The sequence below is a fragment of the Oncorhynchus keta genome, chromosome 34, assembly GCF_023373465.1.
Source record: "Oncorhynchus keta strain PuntledgeMale-10-30-2019 chromosome 34, Oket_V2, whole genome shotgun sequence".
Classification (NCBI taxonomy): Eukaryota; Metazoa; Chordata; class Actinopteri; order Salmoniformes; family Salmonidae; genus Oncorhynchus; species Oncorhynchus keta.
Genome location: NC_068454.1, coordinates 62,792,792 through 62,820,520, shown reverse-complemented (window position 1 = coordinate 62,820,520; position 27,729 = coordinate 62,792,792). Strand labels below are relative to the sequence as shown.

At 42.0% G+C, this 27,729-nt stretch overlaps 1 protein-coding gene across 1 annotated transcript; it reads left to right on the top strand.

Moving 5' to 3' along the window:
• Positions 1-27,664, top strand: LOC118367501 (soluble guanylate cyclase gcy-31-like). Its single transcript, XM_035751027.2, has 19 exons — positions 1-206; positions 326-506; positions 1,240-1,413; positions 2,129-2,305; positions 2,598-2,730; positions 2,863-3,037; positions 3,178-3,269; positions 9,509-9,766; positions 16,421-16,619; positions 17,258-17,380; positions 17,692-17,812; positions 20,619-20,748; positions 21,092-21,238; positions 21,561-21,707; positions 21,934-22,090; positions 22,826-22,935; positions 25,637-25,726; positions 26,029-26,147; positions 26,390-27,664. Exons 4-19 carry the CDS (start codon positions 2,178-2,180, stop codon positions 26,790-26,792), a joined length of 2,532 nt encoding a protein of 843 aa, XP_035606920.1. The 5' UTR covers positions 1-206; positions 326-506; positions 1,240-1,413; positions 2,129-2,177; the 3' UTR covers positions 26,793-27,664.
• The last annotated feature ends 65 nt before the right edge of the window (positions 27,665-27,729 follow it).

Below are 27,729 nucleotides of genomic sequence, written 5' to 3'. Positions count from 1 at the left end.
ACAACACACAGACAGAATAGGCTCGACCGACAACTGAGTGAGTTGTAATGCGCTCATCTACTTTTCTCTAAATATTCGCTAAGGGGCACCGTTACACTGCTTTACAACAGAACTAAAGCTTCGAAAATTAAGTGTTTATAATTGTATCATTGGTTTGATTTTGAGCGCGGGACGCAGGAAGGCTGTGACGGCCTAGGCCAAAAGTGGTAAGGCTGGTGGTGCACTATATATGTGAAAACATTTTTTTTAAATTAAGAAAATAAAACTATAGTTTTAGTAGTTATTCAAAGTTCTCAATCTCAAATGATTTGGCTTTTGGAAACAGGCTACGGATAGATGTGGACCTACTTGGACAATATGCCTGTAGCCTGCCCTACAGGATAACAACATAGCTGATATATACTCTCCCCTTCAGAGTTTACAGAACAGGCAAAACCATTGCCTCAATAAGCAGGGCTGCTCGTAACGAATTTACATTAGCTGAGTGCTATAGAAACGTTTTAAAGGTAAGCATACTATCACCATCAAGAACATGTTCACACTCACAGAGCTTTCTCAATCCATCCGTACTTACACTCACATGGCTTTCTCAATCCATCCGTGCTTGCAACACGAGAGACCTCCTTATTAAACCAATTAAATTGACACAATTTTCCAGCGGGTTCTGAAAACGGGTGCGCTAAAGCATAGCATTATAATAGAGCGCTTCACAAGCTAAGGGTACACCAATGCTCCAACACATTACCTTTTTGTTTTTTTCCATTTTGGATTAAAAAACGACTACAGGTTACACTTGCACTTGTAAAACCTGGTAGGTACATATTTATATCTTTAAATATCTTCCCTTTGTCCGGCCTGCAATTGAATTATTATTTTTTATGTACAAATCAAACCCCCCAAAAATCCATTGAAGGGCTGGTCCAGATGTTGCCCATCCCATGAACTAGGCCTATAGAGCCTAGGGATTTTATATTTGTCACAATGCACTTCGTAGTCCATAGCCCTATATGTACACCTAGACAGTATGTTGATTTATTTAAAACATTTACACTTATATCACATGGGGGCATGCCCCTCTTAAGAGATTCCCCACAATAAGCCCACACACTTTCCCTTTTGGCCTTCATAACCAAGTTCCAAACACAGACTTACAGCACAGTACACACACACACATTGGCCTGCTGTGTTTTCAGCGACCTAGAAAGTCACCACTATTCCCTTTTCTTTGGTACCTGCCAGAAACATGCCTTGGCACTCTTATTTTAGGCCCTGCCACCCATTGACTTGACAGAGAAGTGTCTGAAGAGGGCCAGTGTCACGAGCAGGTGTTTGGCCAGTCAGAGCAGGGAGCAGCATTTTGGTGTTCGCTCCCACAGTTGGACCAGCGAATTACATACCACTGAGGGACTGCAGGTAAGGGACCCACATTTTCACCCTCTTCTTCTGCTTTTTCTTTGGGAAAACCTTTGATATACTATGGGTAAACATTTGTGTTAGCTGGCTAAATGCCGTGGAACATAGATTCCGGACAATTTTGGCTAAATGCTGTGGAACATAGATTCCGGACAATTTTAGGGGCGAGGTGCCATAGACTAGAGGCAGTACTGTGCAGTGTAGTGTCTTATTTAAAGATTAGTCTTTAAAGGATAATCTTCTGCTATTCTAAAAGTCTTCTGATCAACACTGACAAAAGAGTATTGTGTAACAGTGTGCTTAGGTAGGGAGGTGTTTGAGGAGGTTACCTGACACTCAGACCTCAGGGTAAGAGTGTAAAGTAACTCATTATGCCTGTATATGTATGCATGTGAAAATGTGTTTGTGATATAGGTGAGATTTAAAAAAATAATAATTAAATACTACATGTGAAATGCAAGTACTGCACATGTGCTAGTCCTAGAATAGAGCTGAGAGTAGAGCAAGATTTCAAAGGGGAGAATCTTGCTCTGTCTGAAAACCTCATTCATATTGTTTAATGTCAATCCTATTCAAGATACCCAAAACGGATGATTTATTGTTTTTGGAAACATTTTGTGACAATGTATAATGAGGGACTTCATAGTTTTTAACATCTAGTTCATCCAATATGCAAAATGACTCAGACTGCAGGTCTTTCCTTACCAATCCTCAGTAAAGCAGTTAAACTTGGCAGAAATCTGGAGGTTCCCAACCCCCTTAAGATGTACGGCCTGTACTTGGAAGCGGTGAATGATTATATCAACGAGTCGTACGGGGAGGATGTATGGAGGCTGATAGAGGCCCGGGCAGAGATACCGCATCTCAAGTTTGTCCGCCATCAGATGTACAAGTACGGCCATATCCCATCTAACTGTCAGAGCTAACTATTTCATATGCGTCATATTTACTTTATATTCTAACTTTACCAGGAAGGGAATCACTTGAGGTTACACTTGAATCTCTTTCCTGACAGACTTGGCAAAAGCACATCAAGTTTACATAGACCATCAATACATAACACACACATAGACAACAGGTCAATGAATGCACTAATTGTAAGTCACTCTGGATAAGAGCATCTGCTAAATGACTAAAATGTCCATGTAAATGTCATATCTAGGTTTCCTCCTTCTTCCCTGCAGTGACAACCTGATCCTGCGTCTGGCCAAGGCAGCAGGCGAGGTCCTGGGGAAGACCCATGATGAGCTCATGTATGCCTTCGGGGTTTACATGGTGAAGAGGATCGGGAACTACGGCTACGAGAGGATTCTCAAGGTGACCTAGTGTTTAGTGGCCCTCCTCAAGTGTCTGAGTTAACACTAGGCATAATTGGCCCTTATCAATGTTCAATACACTGGTGTGTGTGTGTAATATCATTATTCATTATTCTCTTATCCATTCATCCAGGTGTTGGGGCGTAATGTGCGTGACTTCATCAATGAGCTGGACAACCTGCACGAGTACTTTCGCTTCTCCTTCCCCAAGGTGCAGCCTCCCAGCTTCTGTGTGGAGGAGGAGTGTGAGACCAGCCTTACCCTGCACTACCGCAGCACCCGCAAGGGCTTCACCCAGTTTGTCAAAGGTAGGTAGGGAGCACCACAGAGGACAAACATAGCAAAAACTATTTTTCTGGAAGCACTATATCTGTTAATACTATACATAGGGTTCATGTCACACATCCCCAATCTGTAAAAATACTTTTTCTCTCTTCCCATACTGTAGGCCAGCTGTCTCAAGTGGGAAGGCAGTTCTATAACACAGACATTGAAGTTGAGATCCTGTCCAAAGAGGAGACTGAAAAGATGACATATGTGGTATGTACTGTACATCTACCTATCTGAAGCTACTTCTTTTAAACAATGTTATGTACACACCAACACACGTGCAAGTAACTCCTCCGACCTCGACCGAGGACTACATCACTTTCCAAGTGCTACGCTTTGCCCTATTGTCAAACACCTTTAGTGTCTGGCCACATTGTCAAACAACTTTAGTGTCTGGCCCCATTGTCAAACAACTTTAGTGTCTGGCCCCATTGTCAAACACCTTTAGTGTCTGGCCACATTGTCAAACACCTTTAGTGTCTGGCCACATTGTCAAACAACTTTAGTGTCTGGCCCCATTGTCAAACAACTTTAGTGTCTGGCCCCATTGTCAAACACCTTTAGTGTCTGGCCACATTGTCAAACAACTTTAGTGTCTGGCCCCATTGTCAAACAACTTTAGTGTCTGGCCCCATTGTCAAACAACTTTAGTGTCTGGCCCCATTGTCAAACAACTTTAGTGTCTGGCCACATTGTCAAACAACTTTAGTGTCTGGCCCCATTGTCAAACAACTTTAGTGTCTGGCCACATTGTCAAACACCTTTAGTGTCTGGTCCCATTGTCAAACAACTTTAGTGTCTGGTCCCATTGTCAAACAACTTTAGTGTCTGGCCCCATTGTCAAACACCTTTAGTGTCTGGCCACATTGTCAAACAACTTTAGTGTCTGGCCCCATTGTCAAACAACTTTAGTGTCTGGCCCCATTGTCAAACACCTTTAGTGTCTGGCCACATTGTCAAACAACTTTAGTGTCTGGCCCCATTGTCAAACAACTTTAGTGTCTGGCCCCATTGTCAAACAACTTTAGTGTCTGGCCCCATTGTCAAACAACTTTAGTGTCTGGCCACATTGTCAAACAACTTTAGTGTCTGGCCCCATTGTCAAACAACTTTAGTGTCTGGCCACATTGTCAAACACCTTTAGTGTCTGGTCCCATTGTCAAACAACTTTAGTGTCTGGCCCCATTGTCAAACAACTTTAGTGTCTGGCCCCATTGTCAAACAACTTTAGTGTCTGGCCCCATTGTCAAACAACTTTAGTGTCTGGCCACATTGTCAAACACCTTTAGTGTCTGGCCACATTGTCAAACAACTTTAGTGTCTTGTCCCATTGTCAAACAACTTTAGTGTCATTGTCAAACACCTTTAGTGTCTGGCCACATTGTCAAACACCTTTAGTGTCTGGCCCCATTGTCAAACAACTTTAGTGTCTGGCCCCATTGTCAAACAACTTTAGTGTCTGGCCACATTGTCAAACAACTTTAGTGTCTGGCCCCATTGTCAAACAACTTTTGTCTGACATTGTCAAACACCTTTAGTGTCTGGTCCCATTGTCAAACAACTTTAGTGTCTGGCCCCATTGTCAAACAACTTTAGTGTCTGGTCCCATTGTCAAACAACTTTAGTGTCTGGCCACATTGTCAAACACCTTTAGTGTCTGGCCACATTGTCAAACAACTTTAGTGTCTGGTCCCATTGTCAAACAACTTTAGTGTCTGGTCCCATTGTCAAACAACTTTAGTGTCTGGTCCCATTGTCAAACAACTTTAGTGTCTGGCCACATTGTCAAACACCTTTAGTGTCTGGCCACATTGTCAAACAACTTTAGTGTCTGGCCCCATTGTCAAACAACTTTAGTGTCTGGCCACATTGTCAAACAACTTTAGTGTCTGGCCCCATTGTCAAACAACTTTAGTGTCTGGCCACATTGTCAAACAACTTTAGTGTCTGGCCCCATTGTCAAACAACTTTAGTGTCTGGCCACATTGTCAAACAACTTTAGTGTCTGGCCACATTGTCAAACAACTATAGTGTCTGGCCCCATTGTCAAACAACTTTAGTGTCTGGCCACATTGTCAAACAACTTTAGTGTCTGGCCCCATTGTCAAACAACTTTAGTGTCTGGCCCCATTGTCAAACACCTTTAGTGTCTGGCCACATTGTCAAACAACTTTAGTGTCTGGCCCCATTGTCAAACAACTTTAGTGTCTGGCCCCATTGTCAAACACCTTTAGTGTCTGGCCACATTGTCAAACAACTTCAGTGTCTGGCCCCATTGTCAAACAACTATAGTGTCTGGCCCTATTGTCAAACAACTTTAGTGTCTGGCCCCATTGTCAAACAACTTTAGTGTCTGGCCACATTGTCAAACACCTTTAGTGTCTGGTCCCATTGTCAAACAACTTTAGTGTCTGGCCCCATTGTCAAACAACTTTAGTGTCTGGTCCCATTGTCAAACAACTTTAGTGTCTGGCCACATTGTCAAACACCTTTAGTGTCTGGCCACATTGTCAAACAACTTTAGTGTCTGGTCCCATTGTCAAACAACTTTAGTGTCTGGTCCCATTGTCAAACAACTTTAGTGTCTGGTCCCATTGTCAAACAACTTTAGTGTCTGGCCACATTGTCAAACACCTTTAGTGTCTGGCCACATTGTCAAACAACTTTAGTGTCTGGCCCCATTGTCAAACAACTTTAGTGTCTGGCCATTGTCAAACAACTTTAGTGTCTGGCCCCATTGTCAAACAACTTTAGTGTCTGGCCACATTGTCAAACAACTTTAGTGTCTGGCCCCATTGTCAAACAACTTTAGTGTCTGGCCACATTGTCAAACAACTTTAGTGTCTGGCATTGTCAAACAACTATAGTGTCTGGCCCCATTGTCAAACAACTTTAGTGTCTGGCCACATTGTCAAACAACTTTAGTGTCTGGCCCCATTGTCAAACAACTTTAGTGTCTGGCCCCATTGTCAAACACCTTTAGTGTCTGGCCACATTGTCAAACAACTTTAGTGTCTGGCCCCATTGTCAAACAACTTTAGTGTCTGGCCCCATTGTCAAACACCTTTAGTGTCTGGCCACATTGTCAAACAACTTCAGTGTCTGGCCCCATTGTCAAACAACTATAGTGTCTGGCCCTATTGTCAAACAACTATAGTGTCTGGCCCCATTGTCAAACAACTATAGTGTCTGGTCCCATTGTCAAACAACTTTAGTGTCTGGCCCCATTGTCAAACAACTTTAGTGTCTGGCCCCATTGTCAAACAACTTTAGTGTCTGGCCCCATTGTCAAACAACTTTAGTGTCTGGCCACATTGTCAAACACCTTTAGTGTCTGGCCCCATTGTCAAACAACTTTAGTTTCTGGCCCCATTGTGAAACAACTATAGTGTCTGGCCCCATTGTCAAACAAATTTAGTGTCTGGCCCCATTGTCAAACAACTTTAGTGTCTGGCCCCATTGTCAAACAAATGTAGTGTCTGGCCACATTGTCAAACAACTTTAGTGTCTGGGGCAAACAACTTTAGTGTCTGGCCACATTGTCAAACAACTTTAGTGTCTGGCCACATTGTCAAACAACTATAGTGTCTGGCCCCATTGTCAAACAACTTTAGTGTCTGGCCACATTGTCAAACAACTTTAGTGTCTGGCCCCATTGTCAAACAACTTTAGTGTCTGGCCCCATTGTCAAACACCTTTAGTGTCTGGCCACATTGTCAAACAACTTTAGTGTCTGGCCCCATTGTCAAACAACTTTAGTGTCTGGCCTCCATTGTCAAACACCTTTGTGTCTGGCCCCATTGTCAAACAACTTTAGTGTCTGGCCCCATTGTCAAACAACTTTAGTGTCTGGCCCCATTGTCAAACAACTTTAGTGTCTGGCCACATTGTCAAACAACTTTAGTGTCTGGTCCCATTGTCAAACAACTTTAGTGTCTGGCCCCATTGTCAAACACCTTTAGTGTCTGGCCACATTGTCAAACAACTTTAGTGTCTGGCCCCATTGTCAAACAACTTTAGTGTCTGGCCCCATTGTCAAACACCTTTAGTGTCTGGCCACATTGTCAAACAACTTTAGTGTCTGGCCCCATTGTCAAACAACTTTAGTGTCTGGCCCCATTGTCAAACAACTTTAGTGTCTGGCCCCATTGTCAAACAACTTTAGTGTCTGGCCACATTGTCAAACAACTTTAGTGTCTGGCCCCATTGTCAAACAACTTTAGTGTCTGGCCACATTGTCAAACACCTTTAGTGTCTGGTCCCATTGTCAAACACCTTTAGTGTCTGGCCCCATTGTCAAACAACTTTAGTGTCTGGCCCCATTGTCAAACAACTTTAGTGTCTGGCCCCATTGTCAAACAACTTTAGTGTCTGGCCCCATTGTCAAACAACTTTAGTGTCTGGCCACATTGTCAAACACCTTTAGTGTCTGGCCACATTGTCAAACAACTTTAGTGTCTGGTCCCATTGTCAAACAACTTTAGTGTCTGGTCCCATTGTCAAACACCTTTAGTGTCTGGCCACATTGTCAAACACCTTTAGTGTCTGGCCCCATTGTCAAACAACTTTAGTGTCTGGCCCCATTGTCAAACAACTTTAGTGTCTGGCCACATTGTCAAACAACTTTAGTGTCTGGCCCCATTGTCAAACAACTTTAGTGTCTGGCCACATTGTCAAACACCTTTAGTGTCTGGTCCCATTGTCAAACAACTTTAGTGTCTGGCCCCATTGTCAAACAACTTTAGTGTCTGGTCCCATTGTCAAACAACTTTAGTGTCTGGTCCCATTGTCAAACAACTTTAGTGTCTGGCCACATTGTCAAACACCTTTAGTGTCTGGCCACATTGTCAAACAACTTTAGTGTCTGGCCCCATTGTCAAACAACTTTAGTGTCTGGCCACATTGTCAAACAACTTTAGTGTCTGGCCCCATTGTCAAACAACTTTAGTGTCTGGCCACATTGTCAAACAACTTTAGTGTCTGGCCCCATTGTCAAACAACTTTAGTGTCTGGCCACATTGTCAAACAACTTTAGTGTCTGGCCCCATTGTCAAACAACTATAGTGTCTGGCCCCATTGTCAAACAACTTTAGTGTCTGGCCACATTGTCAAACAACTTTAGTGTCTGGCCCTATTGTCAAACAACTTTAGTGTCTGGCCCCATTGTCAAACACCTTTAGTGTCTGGCCACATTGTCAAACAACTTTAGTGTCTGGCCCCATTGTCAAACAACTTTAGTGTCTGGCCCCATTGTCAAACACCTTTAGTGTCTGGCCACATTGTCAAACAACTTCAGTGTCTGGCCCCATTGTCAAACAACTATAGTGTCTGGCCCTATTGTCAAACAACTATAGTGTCTGGCCCCATTGTCAAACAACTATAGTGTCTGGTCCCATTGTCAAACAACTTTAGTGTCTGGCCCCATTGTCAAACAACTTTAGTGTCTGGCCCCATTGTCAAACAACTTTAGTGTCTGGCCCCATTGTCAAACAACTTTAGTGTCTGGCCCCATTGTCAAACAACTTTAGTGTCTGGCCCCATTGTCAAACAACTTTAGTGTCTGGCCCCATTGTCAAACAACTATAGTGTCTGGCCCCATTGTCAAACAAATTTAGTGTCTGGCCCCATTGTCAAACAACTTTAGTGTCTGGCCCCATTGTCAAACAAATGTAGTGTCTGGCCACATTGTCAAACAACTTTAGTGTCTGGCCCCATTGTCAAACAACTTTAGTGTCTGGCCACATTGTCAAACAACTTTAGTGTCTGGCCACATTGTCAAACAACTATAGTGTCTGGCCCCATTGTCAAACAACTTTAGTGTCTGGCCACATTGTCAAACAACTTTAGTGTCTGGCCCCATTGTCAAACAACTTTAGTGTCATTGTCAAACACCTTTAGTGTCTGGCCACATTGTCAAACAACTTTAGTGTCTGGCCCCATTGTCAAACAACTTTAGTGTCTGGCCCCATTGTCAAACACCTTTAGTGTCTGGCCCCATTGTCAAACAACTTTAGTGTCTGGCCCCATTGTCAAACAACTTTAGTGTCTGGCCCCATTGTCAAACAACTTTAGTGTCTGGCCACATTGTCAAACACCTTTAGTGTCTGGCCCCATTGTCAAACAACTTTAGTTTCTGGCCCCATTGTGAAACAACTATAGTGTCTGGCCCCATTGTCAAACAAATTTAGTGTCTGGCCCCATTGTCAAACAACTTTAGTGTCTGGCCCCATTGTCAAACAAATGTAGTGTCTGGCCCCATTGTCAAACAACTTTAGTGTCTGGCCCCATTGTCAAACAAATTTAGTGTCTGGCCCCATTGTCAAACAACTTTAGTGTCTGGCCCCATTGTCAAACAACTTTAGTGTCAGGTCCCATTGTCAAGATCTTTACAACCTTAAGATCCTCACAGCTGCGTCGCCATGATTACCTTCGATGTCTCTTTGCTGCAGATCTACAAGATGAACTTTGACAACGCTGCCTTCAAGCACCGCATGCCCCAGCAAAAGACGGCCCCGGGGTACGAGAAGCTACCCATGAAGAGGGGCATCTTTTTCGACATGTTTCCCTTCAGCGTGATCTTCCGCCGGGACATGACCATGTACCGCATCGGGGACGGTCTAAAGGAGGTCTTCTCCGACCTGCAGGGCAAGAAGGTCAACGAAGAGTTCACCCTGGTGCGGCCCATGCTGGAGTTCAGCTGGGACAACGTGAGTACAGGAGAGAAGAGAGGGGGGTGAGGGTTCTGTTACATTTGGTATGGTTTTTCCACTTACCTAGGCTATTGTTGTCAATCCAGAGTTTTTTAGTGGCTATTTGGATTATTTAGTTACATTCAACAAAACCCTCATTTAATGGTCCAAACAGTGGAAATCGTGTTTTTCATCACATTGGATGATATTTGGATGAAACCAATACAAAGTAGGGTAACCCAAGTATGAAAAATGACTGTAGCTGGCACACTGATAAAGTTTGATAATAAAGTTACTGGTCCCCTTCCCCATGTCAAACGCTTGGATTCAGACAGGCATTACTAAGGATTTACTTCCTGCTTTATCCAACGTCACATAAAGCCGGAAATGTAATACACCAATGGTAGCGTCTTATGATCTCAACTAATTTAAATATGTACCGCCTGTCGTGGAATTTTCCTCTATTTACCAAATCATGGGAGCAAACCACACACACAAGTCAGAGTTAGTTATAAAAGTCCATCTTTAATTATATAAGCTCTATAGCATTTTGACTTTCAACAGTTCAGTATCTCTAATGAAAAGTTGAGAGTCCCAACACAATGGTAACATGGGATCCTTTATAGCAAAGATACACAGGATAAAACAGCATCGGCATAATTCATTGTTCAGCTTTGTCTCCTTTCTCAAACTCAGAACCATAAACCAATCCTCCATATCAACAGGCATATATCAAATTGTCATTTAGATACAACCAACCCTAAATACAACCAATCCTGGACAAGCTCACGGAGAGGAGAGTGAGGCTATAGGTTAAGATAAAAGGGAGCATGAGAATGATTCCAGACACTGCCCCCCTCCTTTCCCCACTAGATAAAGGTAGGGAGTAAAAGATATGTTTACACATGATGACACTTTGACCTCTCCCCTCTCCGCGGCCCATGCAACTTAGTCTTGACATAGAACAGATAACTGCAACCTCGCCACAGTATTATACAAAAAATACCATTCTGATGAGAAGTAACTTACACACATTTGATGAACATAAAAAATCTTACATATGTTACCAACAAATTCTGAATCTTCCACGACACGCCTTAAGAGCATCATTGCATGTGTTCCTACGCCTTGCTTTGGCTTTGTTTACAAACTGTGGGCAAGGTGCTAATAGCTAGCTCAAGTAGAACGCGTGACCAAGTAATATATATATATTTTAAATATACTGGTAGCCTTTTATCTGTAGTGTGACTGTTAGCTATCAAGCTACTTACCCGCATGCCGAAAAAAAGCACATTGTAACAGGATGCTATAGTGTACATTTAACGTGACACTATTTTTCTGAAGAATGAAAATATCCGACAGCAATGTCTCATTTTAATTTTGTGAGGACAGGCTGCATGAAAATGACGATTATGTTACGGGTGTGCAGTGCACATTTAATACCGAAGTTGCTTTATCAATTGTGGAGAACATTCGATTGGTCTTGCCAGGAAGCTAATCCTAAAAGACGGATGCAATACCATCATTGACATTGGAACAGTGGATCTCGCAAGCGCTGACCATAATGTAAGTATGATTATTATTTTCACTTCACTTTTGTCTTTTCACTATCAGCAAGCTGTAATGATAGACATTTTAAAAAATCCAACATCTATTTTGTCTGCACAGCTTCCCAGGCAACCACCACAGCAGGAATGCTGTGAAACATGTGAAGACAGACCAAAAATACTGTAAGACATTTATTCATTTCCAGTGGTGGAAAAAGTACCCAATTGTCATACTTGAGTAAAAGTAAAGATATGTTAATAGAAAATTACTCAAGTAAAAGTGAAAGTCACCCAGTAAAATACTACTTGATTAAATGTCTAAAAGTATTTCATTTTAAATATACTTAAGTATCAAAAGTAAAAGTATAAATAATTTCAAATGACTTATTAAGCAAACCAGAAGGCACAGTTTTCTTGTGATTTTATTTACTAATAGCATGGGGCACACTCCAAAACTCAGACAATTTACAAACAAAGCATTTATGTGTAGTGAGTCCGCCAGATCAGAGGCAGATGAGATGACCAGGGATGTTCTCTTCTTCCTGTCCTGCTAAGCATTCCAAATGTAAAGCTAACTTTTGGGTGTCAGGGAAAATTAATGGAGTAAAAAGTACATTATTTTCTTTTAGGAATGTAGTGAAGTAAAAATGTTCACAAATATAGATACACCAAAAAATAACTTAAGTAGTACTTAAGTACTTTACCCCCACAGTTTATTTCACATCTGCACCAATTGAGCATTTCAGGCAGACAAAAATTTAAAATACAAACATTGAAAAATGTCACAAAAAAGTGCACAATTGCATATTTCAAATGGAATACTTCAAAAACACCAGAAAACACATTGTAGAATTAATAGATCACTACATCAACGAATCGATAGCAACGTAACTCGGAACATTACATAAAAGGAAAATAAATTCACTACCCATTTAGCAAACGTTTCCCTTTTCAAAAACATTACAGGCCCGAGACAGGCTCCTGGATCTCCTCTTCAACAAGGTCACTCTTGAGCCAGCATGTTACAGTATGTGGGGAAGCTGTGTGAGCAGTCCATCCCAGGTTCCCTGTTTTGCCCAGTGTGAGAGGCCTGACAAGGAGGAGGCCATAGCTGGATTTGTGTCCCGCTTCAATCTTGGGGATGACTGTAGCCAAGTGGGTGACTGAAGTCGTGCCCCCCCCCCCCTCCTTTTTGTTGTTGAAATTTCACCTTTATTTAACCAGGTAGGCTAGTTGAGAACAAGTTCTCATTTACAACTGCGACCTGGCCAAGATAAAGCAAAGCAGTGCGACAAAAACAACAACAGAGTTACACATAAACAAACGTACATTCAATAACACAAAATAAAATAAAAATAGAAAAATCTATGTACAGTGTGTGCAAATGTAGAATAGTAGGGAGGTAGGCAATAAATAGGCCCTAGAGGTGAAAATAATTACAATTTAACATTAATACTAGAGTGATAGATGAGCAGATGATGATGTGCAAGTATAATAGTATAATATAATATAATAGTATAATAATATGGGGATGAGGTAGTTGGGTGTGCTATTTACAGATTGGCTGTGTACAGTAACAGTGATCGATCGGTAAGCTGCTCTGACAGCTGATGCTTAAAGTTAGAGAGGCAGATATAAGTCTCCAGCTTCAGAGATTTTTGCAATTCGTTCCAGTCATTGGCAGCAGAGAACTGGAAGGAAAGGAGGCCAAAGGAAGTGTTGGCTTTGGGGATGACCAGTGCAATATACAGTGGGGCAAAAAAGTATTTAGTCAGCCACCAACTGTGCAAGTTCTCCCACTTAAAAAGATGAGAGAGGCCTGTAATGTTCATCATAGGTACAATTCAACTATGACAGACAAAATGAGAAAAATTGAGAAAAAATCCAGAAAATCACATTGTAGGATTTTTTTATGAATTTATTTGCAAATTATGGTGGAAAATAAGTATTTGGTCACCTTCAAACAAGCAAGATTTCTGGCTCTCAAAGACCTGTAACTTCTTCTTTAAGAGGCTCCTCTGTCCTCCACTCGTTACCTGTATTAATGGCACCTGTTTGAACTTGTTATCAGTATAAAAGACACCTGTCCACAACCTCAAACAGTCACACTCCAAACTCCACTACGGCCAAGACCAAAGAGCTGTCAAAGGACACCAGAAACAAAATTGTCGACCTGCACCAGGCTGGGAAGACTGAATCTGCAATAGGTAAGCAGCTTGGTTTGAAGAAATCAACTGTGGGAGCAATTATTAGGAAATGGAAAACATACAAGACCACTGATAATCTCCCCCGATCTGGGGCTCTACGCAAGATCTCACCCCGTGGGGTCAAAATTATCACAAGAACGGTGAGCAAAAATCCCAGAACCACACGGGGGGACCTAGTGAATGACCTGCAGAGAGCTGGGACCAAAGTAACAAAGCCTACCATCACTAACACACTACGCCGCCAGGGACTCAAATCCTGCAGTGCCAGACGTGTCCCCCTGCTTAAGCCAGTACATGTCCAGGCCCGTCTGAAGTTTGTTAGAGAGCATTTGGATGATCCAGAGGAAGATTGGGAGAATGTCATATGGTCAGATGAAACCAAAATAGAACTTTTTGGTAAAAACTAAACTCGTCGTGTTTGGAGGACAGAGAATGCTGAGTTGCATCCAAAGAACACCAAACCTACTGTGAAGCATGGGGGTGGAAACATCATGCTTTGGGGCTATTTTTCTGCAAAGGGACCAGGACGACTGATCCATGTAAAGGAAAGAATGAATGGGGCCACGTATTGTGAGATTTTGAGTGAAAACCTCCTTCCATCAGTAAGGCCATTGAAGATGAAACGTGGCTGGGTCTTTCAGCATGACAATGATCCCAAACACACCGCCCGGGCAACGAAGGAGTGGCTTCGTAAGAAGCATTTCAAGGTCCTGGAGTGGCCTAGCCAGTCTCCAGATCTCAACCCCATAGAAAATCTTTGGAGGGAGTTGAAAGTCCATGTTGCTCAGCAACAGCCCCAAAACATCACTGCTCTAGAGGAGATCTGCATGGAGGAATGGGCCAAAATACCAGCAACAGTGTGTGAAAACCTTGTGGAGACTTACAGAAAATGTTTGACCTCTGTCATTGCCAACAAAGGATATATAACAAAGTATTGAGATAAACTTTTGTTATTGACCAAATACTTATTTTCCACCATAATTTGTAAATAAATTCATGAAAAATCCTACAATGTGATTTTCTGGATTTTTTTTTCTCATTTTGTCTGTCATAGTTGAAGTGTACCTATGATAAAAATTACAGGCCTCTCTCATCTTTTTAAGTGGGAGAACATGCACAATCGGTGGCTGACTAAATACTTTCTTGCCCCACTGTACCTGCTGGAGCGTGTGCTATGGGTGGGTGTTGCTATGGTGACCAGTGAGCTGAGATAAGGCGGGGCTTTACCTAACAAAGACTTATCGATGACTTGGAGCCAGTGGGTTTGGCGACAGATATGTAGTGAGTGCCAGCCAACGAGAGCATACAGGTCGCAGTGGTGGGTAGTATATGGGGCTTTGGTGATAAAACTGATGACCCTGTGATAGACTACATCCAGTTTGCTGAGTAGAGTGTTGGGGGCTATTTTGTAAATTACATCGCCGAAGTCTAGGATCGGTAGGATAGTCAGTTTCACGAGGGTATTTTTGGCGGCATGAGTGAAGGAGGATTTGTTGCGAAATAGGAAGCCGGTTATAGATTTCATTTTGGATTGGAGATGCTTGATGTGAGTCTGGGAGGAGAGTTTACAGTCTAACCAGACACCTAGGTATTTGTAGTTGTCCACATATTCTACATCAGAACCATCCAGAGTGGTGATGCTGGTCGGGCGGGCGGGTGCAGGCAGCAATTGGTTAAAGAGCATGAAGAGTTTTACTAGCATTTAAAATCAGTTGGAGGCCACAGAAGGAGTGTTGTATGGCGTTGATGCTCCTCTCCCGCTCCCCTCCTCATAAATCTCTGTGGTTAGTTGCATTACCTAAAGCCAAAGTAATTAACTTTTACATGATATCACATTTTGTTCATTTGTATGTTTTTTTGTCCAAGCATTTGGATGGGAGATCAGTGTTACAAATTGCACGAATCAATGGGATCCTGGACGCTAGGGTGGCTGGGTGTCTATATTAGGCTTATGCTCTAATAAAAAAAATGTTTTTATCAAATGATATCTCACCACTATTTTATCACCATTATTTCTCATGAGTGTTCATGTTTATCAATATTTTGGGCTATGCTGTCCTAATGTAAATAATCAAATAAATGTCTGATCAATACATACAATCATTTCGCTACACCCTCAATGACATCTGCTAAATATGTGTATGTGACCAATAAAATGTTATTTGATTTAATGCTGAGGCAACAATAAATTTTCCAGTACACTTATTATATGCTGTTTGTACTTTATTTTATGTGTAAGCTTCTAAGGTGACTCAGGCTTTACTAATTATTGTGAAGAAGTATGTCAGTGAACTGTATATTGTAAATAGTAGAAATGCAATTGTGTGTTGCTGCTGTTAATCTGATATCCAACAGTTCTGTTGACTATGAGAGCATTTTGCAGAGAAAATGGGTTGAGCCTACAATTTAGACTCGGAATGAGATGTGGCCCATTTTTACCTGGTCATCAATGACGTGGCCCATTGTTTACCTTGTTACAATGACCACAAGGGCGTTTTCAAAGAGCTGTCAGTCAAGGCTAGCTCATGAATATAAGCTCCCCGCCCACTCAGCCTGTTCTTTCAGGCTTCCTGATAGTTAGAAATGAGAGAAAGGATAACATTTCTCAATTCTGATCATTTTAATAGTGTACAAATATTATGGCCGATGTTTTTGTCATTCAAAGGCTATTTTTACTTGGGAAATATGATGACTGTGCTAAGCTTCACTATGTCTGCATGTATCCGGGCCAGTATCAGAATAAATCATCTCAAAGTAAGAGTGCTGATCTAGGATCAATGTTGTCTTCATAGTCACAATAAATAATGTTACATGGACAGTGTGGACCTGATCCTAGATCAGCACTCCTACACTGAGACGCTTTGTGAATACGGGCCCTGGACTTGACTGAAGTCATCTGTTCCCACGCTTCCCCTCAGATCTACACCCACCTTAACAATGTGTTTGAGCTACTGTCCAAAGCTGTGGTGGAGAGCAAGCAGAAGGTGAATGTCCCTAAACTGAGCAAGGAAAAGGAAGACGAGGGAAAAGAGGAGAGCGAGAAACCCAAGAGAGAGGAAGAGAGAAGTACAGAGAAGTCAAGGGTCCGTCCGTCGCCACAGTCAACCGACAGGAGAGGGGAGTACTTTGTCTCTAACAATCTCTAGCACATGTCTAATGTTTAAGTGATTTTGATTCATTAAGGTCCAATGCAGCTGTTTTTATCTCAATATCAAATCATATCTTGGAAACAATTAAGTAAGTTACTGTGATTGTTTCAACTAAAATGAAAAGTAGCTTCTTAACGAAGAGCAATTTCTTAAGCAAGAATTTTGCTAGGACTGTCTGGGAGTGGACAACTGAAAACTCGCTGTTATTTGCAGAGAGTTTTGGAACTCTCTTATTGGTCTATTTACTTAACTTACTGCCTGGTGATGTCAATAGGCAGGCCAAAACTCCATCCCACCAAAAAGTCTGAAATTTCAAGCAGTTCTTTCAAACAGCTCTTACACTAAAGTGGTATTATCATCATTTTCATAATTTCACAGTATTATTCCAACCTCATAGTGTGGAGATTTATATAAAACACAGGAAAATCACATTTTTGACTGCAGTGGGCTTTTAAAGTCTTCCAATTTCTCTGTCAGTGCTGTTATACGCATAAGTGAAGTGCATTAAACAAATGTTACTCCCTCACTCAGCCAACCATCATCCCTCCCTAACTCAGTCATTCCCTCCCTCCGTCATTCATTCCCTCCTTTCCTCTGGCCCATTAGATGTGAAGTCTGTGGAGGAGATGAAGGGGGACCAGGAGTTCAGCAGTGCTCTGACCCAGTACAACAGCTCAGCCAACTCAGGGGGAGAGGACATCGAGCTGCTCGCCTTCCAGACTGTCACCGGTGAGAATCCCTTCTTCCTCACCCTTCACACATCTTCCCACCTGTCCAGCTCACCATGATAAGCTTACATGCTGCATAGCTTTGTTCTCCTACATTTGAAAGGGGTACAGAAATACAACACAATGCCAGAATCAGTGATTGCCCTGTCTATTTTGAATGAAGTATTAACTATGCCATTTTGAATAACTAGAGTGTAAATGGTCTTGGAATTGTTGGTGACAATATGGCACAGACGACAATTCTAAATTTAAACCAATGTTTCCAAGTTCTATGTCTGTGGATGACCCCACCCTGCTCTTCGTCATCCCCAGGAAAGTGCAGTGAAACTATCTTTGAGGATATGAGGGAACCTCCCAAGAAGCCCCTCCACCTGAAGGGTCAAATGAAGTACGTCCCCCAGTGGGACTCGCTCATCTTCCTCAGTACGCCCATGTAAGACCACCCACAACATCCTTACAGTACCTAGCCCTTATCTGACTATAAAGGCAATACGTAATCCAATTCAAAACTTGCTTTGAGGCTACAGCTATGTGATGCCACGGTCAGACACGTTTACAAAGCAACCAAAAAAGGAGAATCCAAAGCTTTGATAGTATAAAAACAAATAGAAGGTAGTTTACAAACAAAGATTTAATCTACTATAGACCATCAAGACCTACCTGAGCGATAATACCAAACCACAAAATAGGTATAGGGATGGGGAACATGGGAAGAAGGGGGTGTGCCCAGGTGAGGCTCCATTTGACAAATCTGATCATAATTCTATCTTCCTGATTCCTGCTTACAAGCAAAAACTAAAGCAGGAGGTACCAGTGACTCGCTCAATACGGAAGTGGTCAGATGATACGGATGCTACGCTACAGGACTGTTTTGCTAACACAGACTGGAATATGTTCCCGGGATTCATCCAATGGCATTGAGGAGTATACCACCTCAGTCATCGGCTTCATCAATAAGTGCATCGACGAAGTACATATCCCAACCAGAAGCCATGGATTACAGGCAACATCCACATCGAGCTAAAGGCTAGAGATGCCACTTTCAAGGAGTGGGACACTAATCCGGACGCTTGTAAGAAATCCTGCTACGCCCTCAGACGAACCATTAAACAGGCAAAGTGTCAATACAGGATTAAGATTGAACACTGGCTCTGTCAGATTAACATCGACCTGGATGTAGTGGAAAGTTTCAAGTTCCTTGGTGTCCACATCACCAACGAACTATCATGGTCCAAACACACCAACACAGTCATGAAGAGGGCACGACAACACCTTTTCCCTCTCAGGAGATTTGGCATTGGTCCCCAGATCCTCAAAATGTTCTACAGCTACACCATCGAGAGCATCCTGACTGGTTGCATCACCGCCTGGTATGGCAACTGCTCGGCATCTGACCGTAAGTCGCTACAGAGGGTAGTGCGTACGGCCCAGTACATCACTGGGGCCAAGCTTCCTTCCATCCAGGACCTATATACTAGGCGGTGTCAGAGGAAAGCACGAAAAATTGCGAAGACTCCAGTCACCCAAGTCATAGACTGTTCTCTCTGCTACCGCACGGCAAGCGGTACCAGAGCGCCAAGTCTAGGACCAAAAGACTCCTTAACAGCTTCTTCCGCCAAGCCATAAGACTGCTGAACAATTAATCAAATGGCCACCCGGACCATTTACATTGACACCCCCCCATTTGTTTTAATACTGCTGCTCCTCGCTGTTTATTATCTATGCATATTCACTTTACCCCTACCTACATGCACAATTTACCTCCACTAACCTGTACCTCCGCACATTGACTCCGTATCGGTACCCCTGCATATAGCCTCATTATTGTTACATTGTGTTACTTTTAATATTTTTTTAACTTTAGTTTATTTGGTAAATATTTCTTAACTCTTTCTTGAACTGCATTGTTGGTTAAGGGCTTACAAGTAAACATTTCACAGTAAGGTTGTATTCGGCACATGTGACAAATAAAGTTTGATTTGATTGCTTTCAAATACCCATGATAACCACAATAGAAATCCCAAAACATGATTTCTGTAAGAACAGACGCTGGGAGACGAGAAGCAAGTACAGGGAGTTAATATTTAATACATAACCGACATGAAACAAAACACGGACCGCATCTGGACAAGGGAAACATAATGACATTAATGCTGACTCGGGAAAGAAACTGAGGAAGTGACAGATATAGGGGAGGTAATTAATAACGTGATGGAGTCCAGGTGAGTCCAATGAAGCGCTAATGTGCGTAATGATGGTGACAGGTGTGCGTATAAATATACGCAACCTGGCAACCTTGAGCACCAGAGAAGGAGCGGGAGCAGACTTGACAGATTTCAATAAATCTATATTTTACGATTTTAATAAGACTAGCCATAAATGTTCATAATGAGACTGAACGTTAGGGAATTTGGCTTCAACATTTACTTTAGATAGTCCTTACCTTATGCTGTGTCTGTGTCTGTGTTTATTAGCATATGAAAATAATAAAAACGACATACAATATTTATAATATTACTGTATGCCTCTAAATATGTGCAGTATGCATAATATAATGTATTTGGTCCCATGTTTCATGAGCTGAAATAAAAGTTCAGAGGAATGTTCCATATGCACAAAAAGCTTATTTTTCTCAAATTTTGTGCAGAATATTTCATTCCTGTTAGGGAGTATTTCTCCTTTGTCAAGATAATCTATCCACCTGACAGGTCTGGTATATCAAGAAGCTGATTAAACGGCATGATCATTACACAAGTGCACCGTATGCTAGGGACAATAAAAGGCCACTCTAAAATGTGCAGTTTTGTCACACAACCCAATGGCACAGATGTCTTTAAGTTTTCAGCAAGCTTGCAATTGGCATGTTGACTGCATACATTTCCACCTGAGCTGTTGCAAGAGAATTGAATGTTCATTTCTCTACAGTAAGCCTGTAAGTTTAAGACGATTTGTCAGTAAATCCAACCTCATAACCACAGACCGTGTGTAACCACACCAGCCCAGGAGCTCCACATCAGCTTCCGTGAGGGAAAAACTCATTTTGATTGGCTGGGCCTGGCTCCCAATTGGGTGGGCCTATGCTAGTTATGATCTGTAACAGTAAAATAATTGAAATTGTTGCATGTTCCATTTATCCACCTCCCTCTACCTTTCCAATCCCTTCTTATCTCCCTTTCAGCCACTCACCCCATCCTTGCTGTCTCTCTCATTCCACTTCCACTTTTTTCTTCCTCTTCCAGTATAGAGACAGTGGAGGACATGATTAAAATGGGTGTCTATGTGAATGATCTGAACCTCCATGACTCCAGCCGAGAGCTCATCTTAGCCGGAACACAGCAGTCGGCTGAACTTCAGCTGGCTCTTGACCAGGTAAGCCATACACATTTCATATATATGACATACCACTCTTTAGAACAGCACACAACCGTACCTTGGTACATTGTTAACATTATCAGATAACTCCTCTACTAACTGGCCCAAGTTTGCCTCATCTAAGAATGCAAGACATACTACTATACCCACACACAGTCCTGCTCATAGGCAGCTTAATTTTCAAAGTTACAAATAGACCTATGCAGTGTATAGTTCACACTGAAAGGCAGAGGCAAAGACCATCTCAAGCGCGGGGCTGGATAGGCCTTTGAAGGAGGATGAGGAGGAGTTAGTTGACTGAAAGCTCTCTCTCTCTCTCTGGTGGCTCCTCCCACTCCAGGAGCAACAGAAGTACGCCCAGCTCCAGGAGATCATCAAGAAGCTTGACGAGGAGAAGAAGAGAGGAGACTCCCTCCTCTACGCCATGATCCCCAAAGCTGTGGCTGACCGGCTCAGGAAGGGTATCACGGCCCTGGAGACATGCCAGGTCCTAGCCGTACATTTACAGATACATATACAGATATACAGGGTGCATCCAAAATGGTGCCCCATTCCCTATATAGTGCACTATATAGGCCCCAGCTCTGGTCAAAATAGTGCAGGATATAGGCAATAGGGTGCCATTTCAGACACAGCCATAGAGTTTGTAGAGGAAACTATCCTCCATGTTGGCTCAAAACATTCAACGACATTAAAGCTCAATTGGATTCTGGAGCCAACTAGCCACCTCATTTCTATCAAGCCAGAAGAAACACCACAGTAAAATGTCAAGCATTTAAGTGTGCTGGTATTTCCTTTCCGTTTCCCAGGTGTTCCCGGACGTGACCATACTATTCAGCGACGTGGTGAAGTTCAACGAGATCTGCATCCACATCACGCCCATGCAGGTGGTGGACATGCTCAACGAGATCTATATCGTCTTCGACACGCTCAGCGAGAAGCACAACGTCTACAAGGTGAATGACTAGGACAATACAAAACAAGGGCCTCTGTGGGAACAATATGCCTGCATACTCAACCAAGGTTGGCTGGACCAAAAAGGAGAACAGACTATTATCATGCATTGAGTGGCTGTTGCAATGTTTTACAAAGTGGAATGTTTAGTTTATTTCATTGGTAGGATATAATGTATACAGTAATGCATCTAAATATACTACTTGACTCTTATTACCCTGGGTTCAGGTGGAGACCATCCGAGATGCCTACATGGTGGTGGCAGGCGTGCCCAATAAGACAACCTTCCATGCCCACCACATATGTGACATGGCCCTGGACATGCTGAGCTCCATCGACCACCTCAAAGACCCCTCCACTGGAGACAACATCCAGATCAGAGTCGGTGAGCAGAGACCATTGAAATACAATCTAGTCACTCTATTTCTTATGGCACAGACAGTGTAGACAGGAGTGGGCCTTACCATAGAAATATAATTATTACATATTACATGTAAAAACTGTACCTTTAATACATTACTAGCAGAAATATTGTAATCAGATTATAGATACTTTTGAAAAACTAGATGATTACTTCTTGGATTACTTTTAAATTCATAAAGGACGATTGCGGAACAAAATACATTATGACACCTTTCTGTTTTCTCAATGACATTCAATTCAACATTGGAAAAAAAGGCGCAAGTTTAAGTTTGTTCCACAAGTCAGAGACCACTATGATGACACACCAAAATGTGTTTGATGGATCCTTCTTGTCTTCCTTTAATGCCTCTTAAGGGGAAAGTAATTCAAAAGTAACCAGATTACATTACTGAGTTTGGGTAATACAAAAGTTACATTACTGATTACAATGTTGGTCATGTAACTGTAACAGATTGCATTTACATAGTAACCTACCCAACCCTGCATATGACAGACATAAAGCATACACATACTGTACGATGTCTCTTTATAATCCAGTCAAAAGGAAGTCAAAGGCTTGATATTGTCTTACCATGTCCTGACTGTGCTCCTCAGTTAATGCTGCCAGATTTATACTCCTTAAGGCACCCTGAATCTATAGTCACTGATCCAGGTTCAGTAAAGCAGTTTAACTTCATTGTGTGTTGTTTCCCTTCAGGGATCCACTCAGGGATGGTGGTGGCTGGGGTGGTGGGGCTGAAGATGCCTCGCTACTGTCTGTTTGGAGACACCGTCAACACTGCCTCCCGCATGGAGAGCAACGGGGTGGTGAGTTCTGACATTAGAACATAATCTCACTATAGGGTATGTGAATTAAATCACTTTTTTTGACAGCATTCCTTTTGATTTAAACAAAAGGTTCCATACATGTTATATTTCTATGATTGACACCCACTCTGTATTCAAGAGCATGTTGTGTCTCAACCAATGGTGGTCACAACCAAAGTTCCCTCAAAAAAAATGTAGGCACTGAGCAAATTTCAGGTCTGCTGAGCGCAAACTTGAACGTTGTGAAAATTCTGTGGAACTTCCAGCTCGCATTTACTGTGAACACTGATGCTGTATCCAGTTTAAGTTAGTTTTAACAGTGGCCAAGTAGGATACTGTGGCTATTTGATCATAATGTAGGCCTACCAAAGTGGCCTACCATCAAAAACAATAGAGAAAATGCATCCCATAAAATGTTTACATGGAAATAGTAGCAGCCAATGTGTGGTGTTCAATAAAGGCCTACATTCCATGAGACTTTTGAAAAAAAAACATGCAGGACTTGACATTAACCTCTTAATCCTACCCCCTACTTTTTTGAACATTCTGTTAAAAATCGCGCAACATTTCAGCGTCCTGCTACTCATGCCAGGAATATAGTATATGCATATGATTAGTATGTGTGGATAGAAAACACTCTGACGTTTCTAGAACTGGTTAAATCACGGCTGTGACTATAAAGAGCCCGCGTTTCATCGAAAAGCTGAAGAAAATCTGATCACTGAAAACTGGAAAATATATCAATGCGCCACTTGCATGTATTGTTGAATGGAGACCAAATTACATGGGGCTTAGATTGCAATTCCTACAGCTTCCCCTGATGTCACCAGTCTTGTCAATTGCCTGGGCTTTGTTTCTTGGTCAAACGAGTAAGAGAGAGCCCATTTCTTCCGATCTCCGACAGGATGTTTTGGATGAGAGACTTTTGAAAAAAAACATGCAGGACTTGACATTAACCTGTTTATCCACTTGTCCTTCAGACAAGGAGGTGACTGAAAATGATGTGTTTGATGCAAGAAACCACTTTACAAAATAAGACTCATAATTATTCCCGTACCATTATTACAGAGAATCAGACAAATTATGCTACCCTCTGCCTATTGGCTACTTAGTTTATTCATCCCAATCTCAAAATACAAAACTGCCTCTTTAAGACCAAAAAAAATTCTCTTTACCTGACTCGCTTTTCAAAGATGTCTAGAAATGTATGTTTTGTGCTCTTGTAGGAAGCAATCACTCCCCTATTGCTGACTCCAAATGATCTATAACTGGGCTAATAACTCACTAACTAGCAAAGGATATGAACACGTAGAAATGTGCTTTAATCTCAAAACAAGTGCATCTACTCACAACCGCTCATGCTGTAATCACTGTCCAGTTCAAAGTGAATGGCACATGATCGGCTATGAAAAGCCAACTGACATTTACTCCTGAGGTGCTGACTTGCTGCACCCTCGACAACCACTGTGATTTTTATTATTATTTGACTATGCTGGTCATTTATGAACATTTGAACATCTTGGCCATGTTCTGTTATAATCTCCACCCGGCACAGCCGGAAGAGGATAGGCCACCCCTCATAGCCTGGTTCCTCTTTCAGTTTCTTCCTAGGTTTTGGCCTTTTCTAAGGAGTTTTTCCTAGCCACCGTGCTCCTTCACCTGCATTGCTTGCTGTTTGTGGCTTTAGGCTGGGTTTCTGTACAGCACTTTGAGATATCAGCTGATGTAAAAATGGCTATATAAATACATTTGATATTCATATATGGCAATGGTCTATTTGCATATATGCCTACTGCAGCTCTGATTGGTTATGGCGCACTGGTCTGTGTAGAGTAAGGGCCTGAGTTGTGCCTGTCATTGCAATAGAAACTTACTCCGATGTGTTCTGCCTACAACAAAATCTCTTGCATAGGTAGTTTTGCATACTAAGTCTTGCATACTTAGTAGTGTTTTAGTGTATTGCCTTGAATGTGGCTAATATTGCATTGATTCAATCACAATTCCCACAGTAAAGGGGAAATGTTGATAGTGTTAATTTAATGGGGAAAACTCTAGATAGTTGAGTGAAGGTCAACCTCTTGCTTCTCTGCGCAGACTGATATTTCTTCTGAGTGGCAGTCCCGGGGAGCTGCGTGCCTATGCGCAGCTTAGTGGGAACATTGGTCACAACACAAAAACCTCAGATGTCAAATAGGGTTTAAGCTACAATGTATGTGAATTTAAAAAAAATGTTTTTGATTAAATGCATTTTTTGATAATTGACGTTTAAGGTTAAAGAAAGAATTACATACTTTTTAAAAAATGTATCAAATAGTTTGAAAACCCTGTTTGTAAGCTTTTAAATTATACCAATTATCAACTGTTTCTATTTCCCAGTGATGAAGACATGGATGTCATGGTATGCTGGGGTATGCAGAATAGGTCAACTTTGAGCAACTTTATCTCTTGAATGTTTTGGCATTCAGGTCCAAAGGTCACTTTCTGAGCACTTCTACAATGGACACATTTTTATGGAAAAATGTGTCTTTAAAAAAGGGTGCTGTCAAAAACTGATTGAATTCAAATGGATTTACCCAATAGACACAATCAATTAGCACTGTATTGCAAATAATTTATTTTGTAAGTAGGCCAATGCGACATTGAGTGAGCTGAATAGTTAGCACTATGTCAGCCATCAACCTCTGTGTGTCTGTCTGTACAGGGCATGCAGATCCACATAAGCCAGACCACCAAAGACCACTTGGAACATGAGCCCTACATAATTGAGGAGAGGGGAAAGATCTTTGTGAAGGTATGTGTATGATGTCCCATCATGGCACCGTGTGATGCTTTACCTGCCAAACAGACATAAATGCACCACACTAAATCTATTTTTAAAATATATCTATTAAAATATATTTTGATCTCTTCAGCCAATGGATGAGATCAACTCAGCCAATGGATGGGTTGCAAATGACCATTTCAAGACTTGAATTTTGATAAAACTCTTGAAATGGTCATTTGCAGCCCATCCATTGGCTGAGTTATGACAGGTATTGAACATAAGGATCATGAACACGGTACTATTTCTGTCTAAATACTGTCCAATCACAGGGTAAAGGCTACATGAAGACATATTGGCTGAAGGGGAAGAAGGACCTGTCGTTTAAGACTCCAGCAGAGCTCCGCTACAGCAGTGAACAGAAGGACTCAGAGGACAGGAGCTCCAATGGGTAAGTGGAACAGGGGAGGAGGCAACACTAATCTCTTCTGTGGGGATATACTGCAAGATGCCCTATATCGTATGACTGTGAACTGTTCATTGAATTTCACTACTGTATAGTTAGTAATGTTCCAACATCATGCTGTTTGTGGAGAGAAGGGCTTGCATAAGAAAAACACACCTGCTACTAATTTGCTTTTCTTTTGTACATGCTATATGTGGTAATTTTTTTAATACGTTTTTTACACACAGGTCCACCTGCACCAACACCAAGCGCTCCACCTCCAACCTGAACATTCCCAACGAGGAGCAGGCAGAGGGCAAGCCCACCCCCACAGAGCTGCCTGCAGAGCCCTTACCTTCACTAGAGGGCGCCCCCGAAGACTCTACAGACCCCACCGAGCCACAGGAGAAGAAAGTCAAAAAGAACACTAAGAACAACAACAAAGGGGGCGTGGCCAAGCCCGAAGCTCCTCCGCAGCAGGTCAATGTGGTGCAGGAGAGTGCAGTGCCTCCTGCTGCTGCCCAGGAGACCCCCACAGCCCCCCCGGCCACCGCCGCCCCAGTGCTCAACAACAAGAGGAACAGCTTCAGGCAGCATACCAAGCTGCCCGCCCACCTTCCCATGCGCAGCACTTCCTGTTGCCTACTGTGAGAGGAGAGGCGAAAATAATGTGACTGGCCTGCATCTTATTGACAGTCCTGTGAAGACAAACCCTGAAACTGACCCTAAACTTGAACCTTAACCAATTAGAAAATTCAACATGGTTTCGCTGGTCAGTCACATCCCTTTTGGTTTTCCCTACTGTGAGATGGACCAGGCCAGAGTTCAAGACCTCTCATCTCAGATTATTGGCCAGCCTTCCTGTTCAATATATTGTATGACGCCCTGTTGTTTATCCTATGTTTTTCCTTAGGCAGGACCTGAGTGTCCCCACAGCAACATTCAGGGCAGCCCACACCTAATGTAATGTATTCATCCATTTATTCAAGGTGGAGTTAGAGGTAGACAGGGCGGACCACCCCACTTAAGTATTAATAGAGGAAACATTGATGCCCCTAAAATTAAAAAAATGTGACATTGCTGAATTTTTAAAAATCTTCCAACAAATATATACCAATACTCATGTCAAACAGTGGGCCTCTTTTGGTCATACAAGCACCTGGCTAATGTCACAGATTTGTGCATGTTGTTGAAAGGACATGTCAATAAATGTACAGTTCAGTTTATTACTGTCGGTGAAAACAAACATTACAGTATCACAATGGATTGGTATACAGAGTAAGATGAGATGTCAAGAGATGGTTGTATTTTATTTGCATAAACTAGTTCTGAGAAGTCTGACCCAAGTTACAGTTCTTATACTGTGTTTAATGATGGAATAATGTTGACTTTAATATTCATTTATATAATAGCGCTTTTCCTAATGCTCTAAGTGCTTTACCTTTCTGTTTTGTATTTGTAATTTGTTGCACGTTTACTGAATGTTAGCATATCTTTGTCCATAAAAACTGTACAGACAAGCACGTCAAGTGTTCGTTTCCTTGTCGATATCTTTAAATGTTTTGCTTAATAGCGAATTGTGATTCGC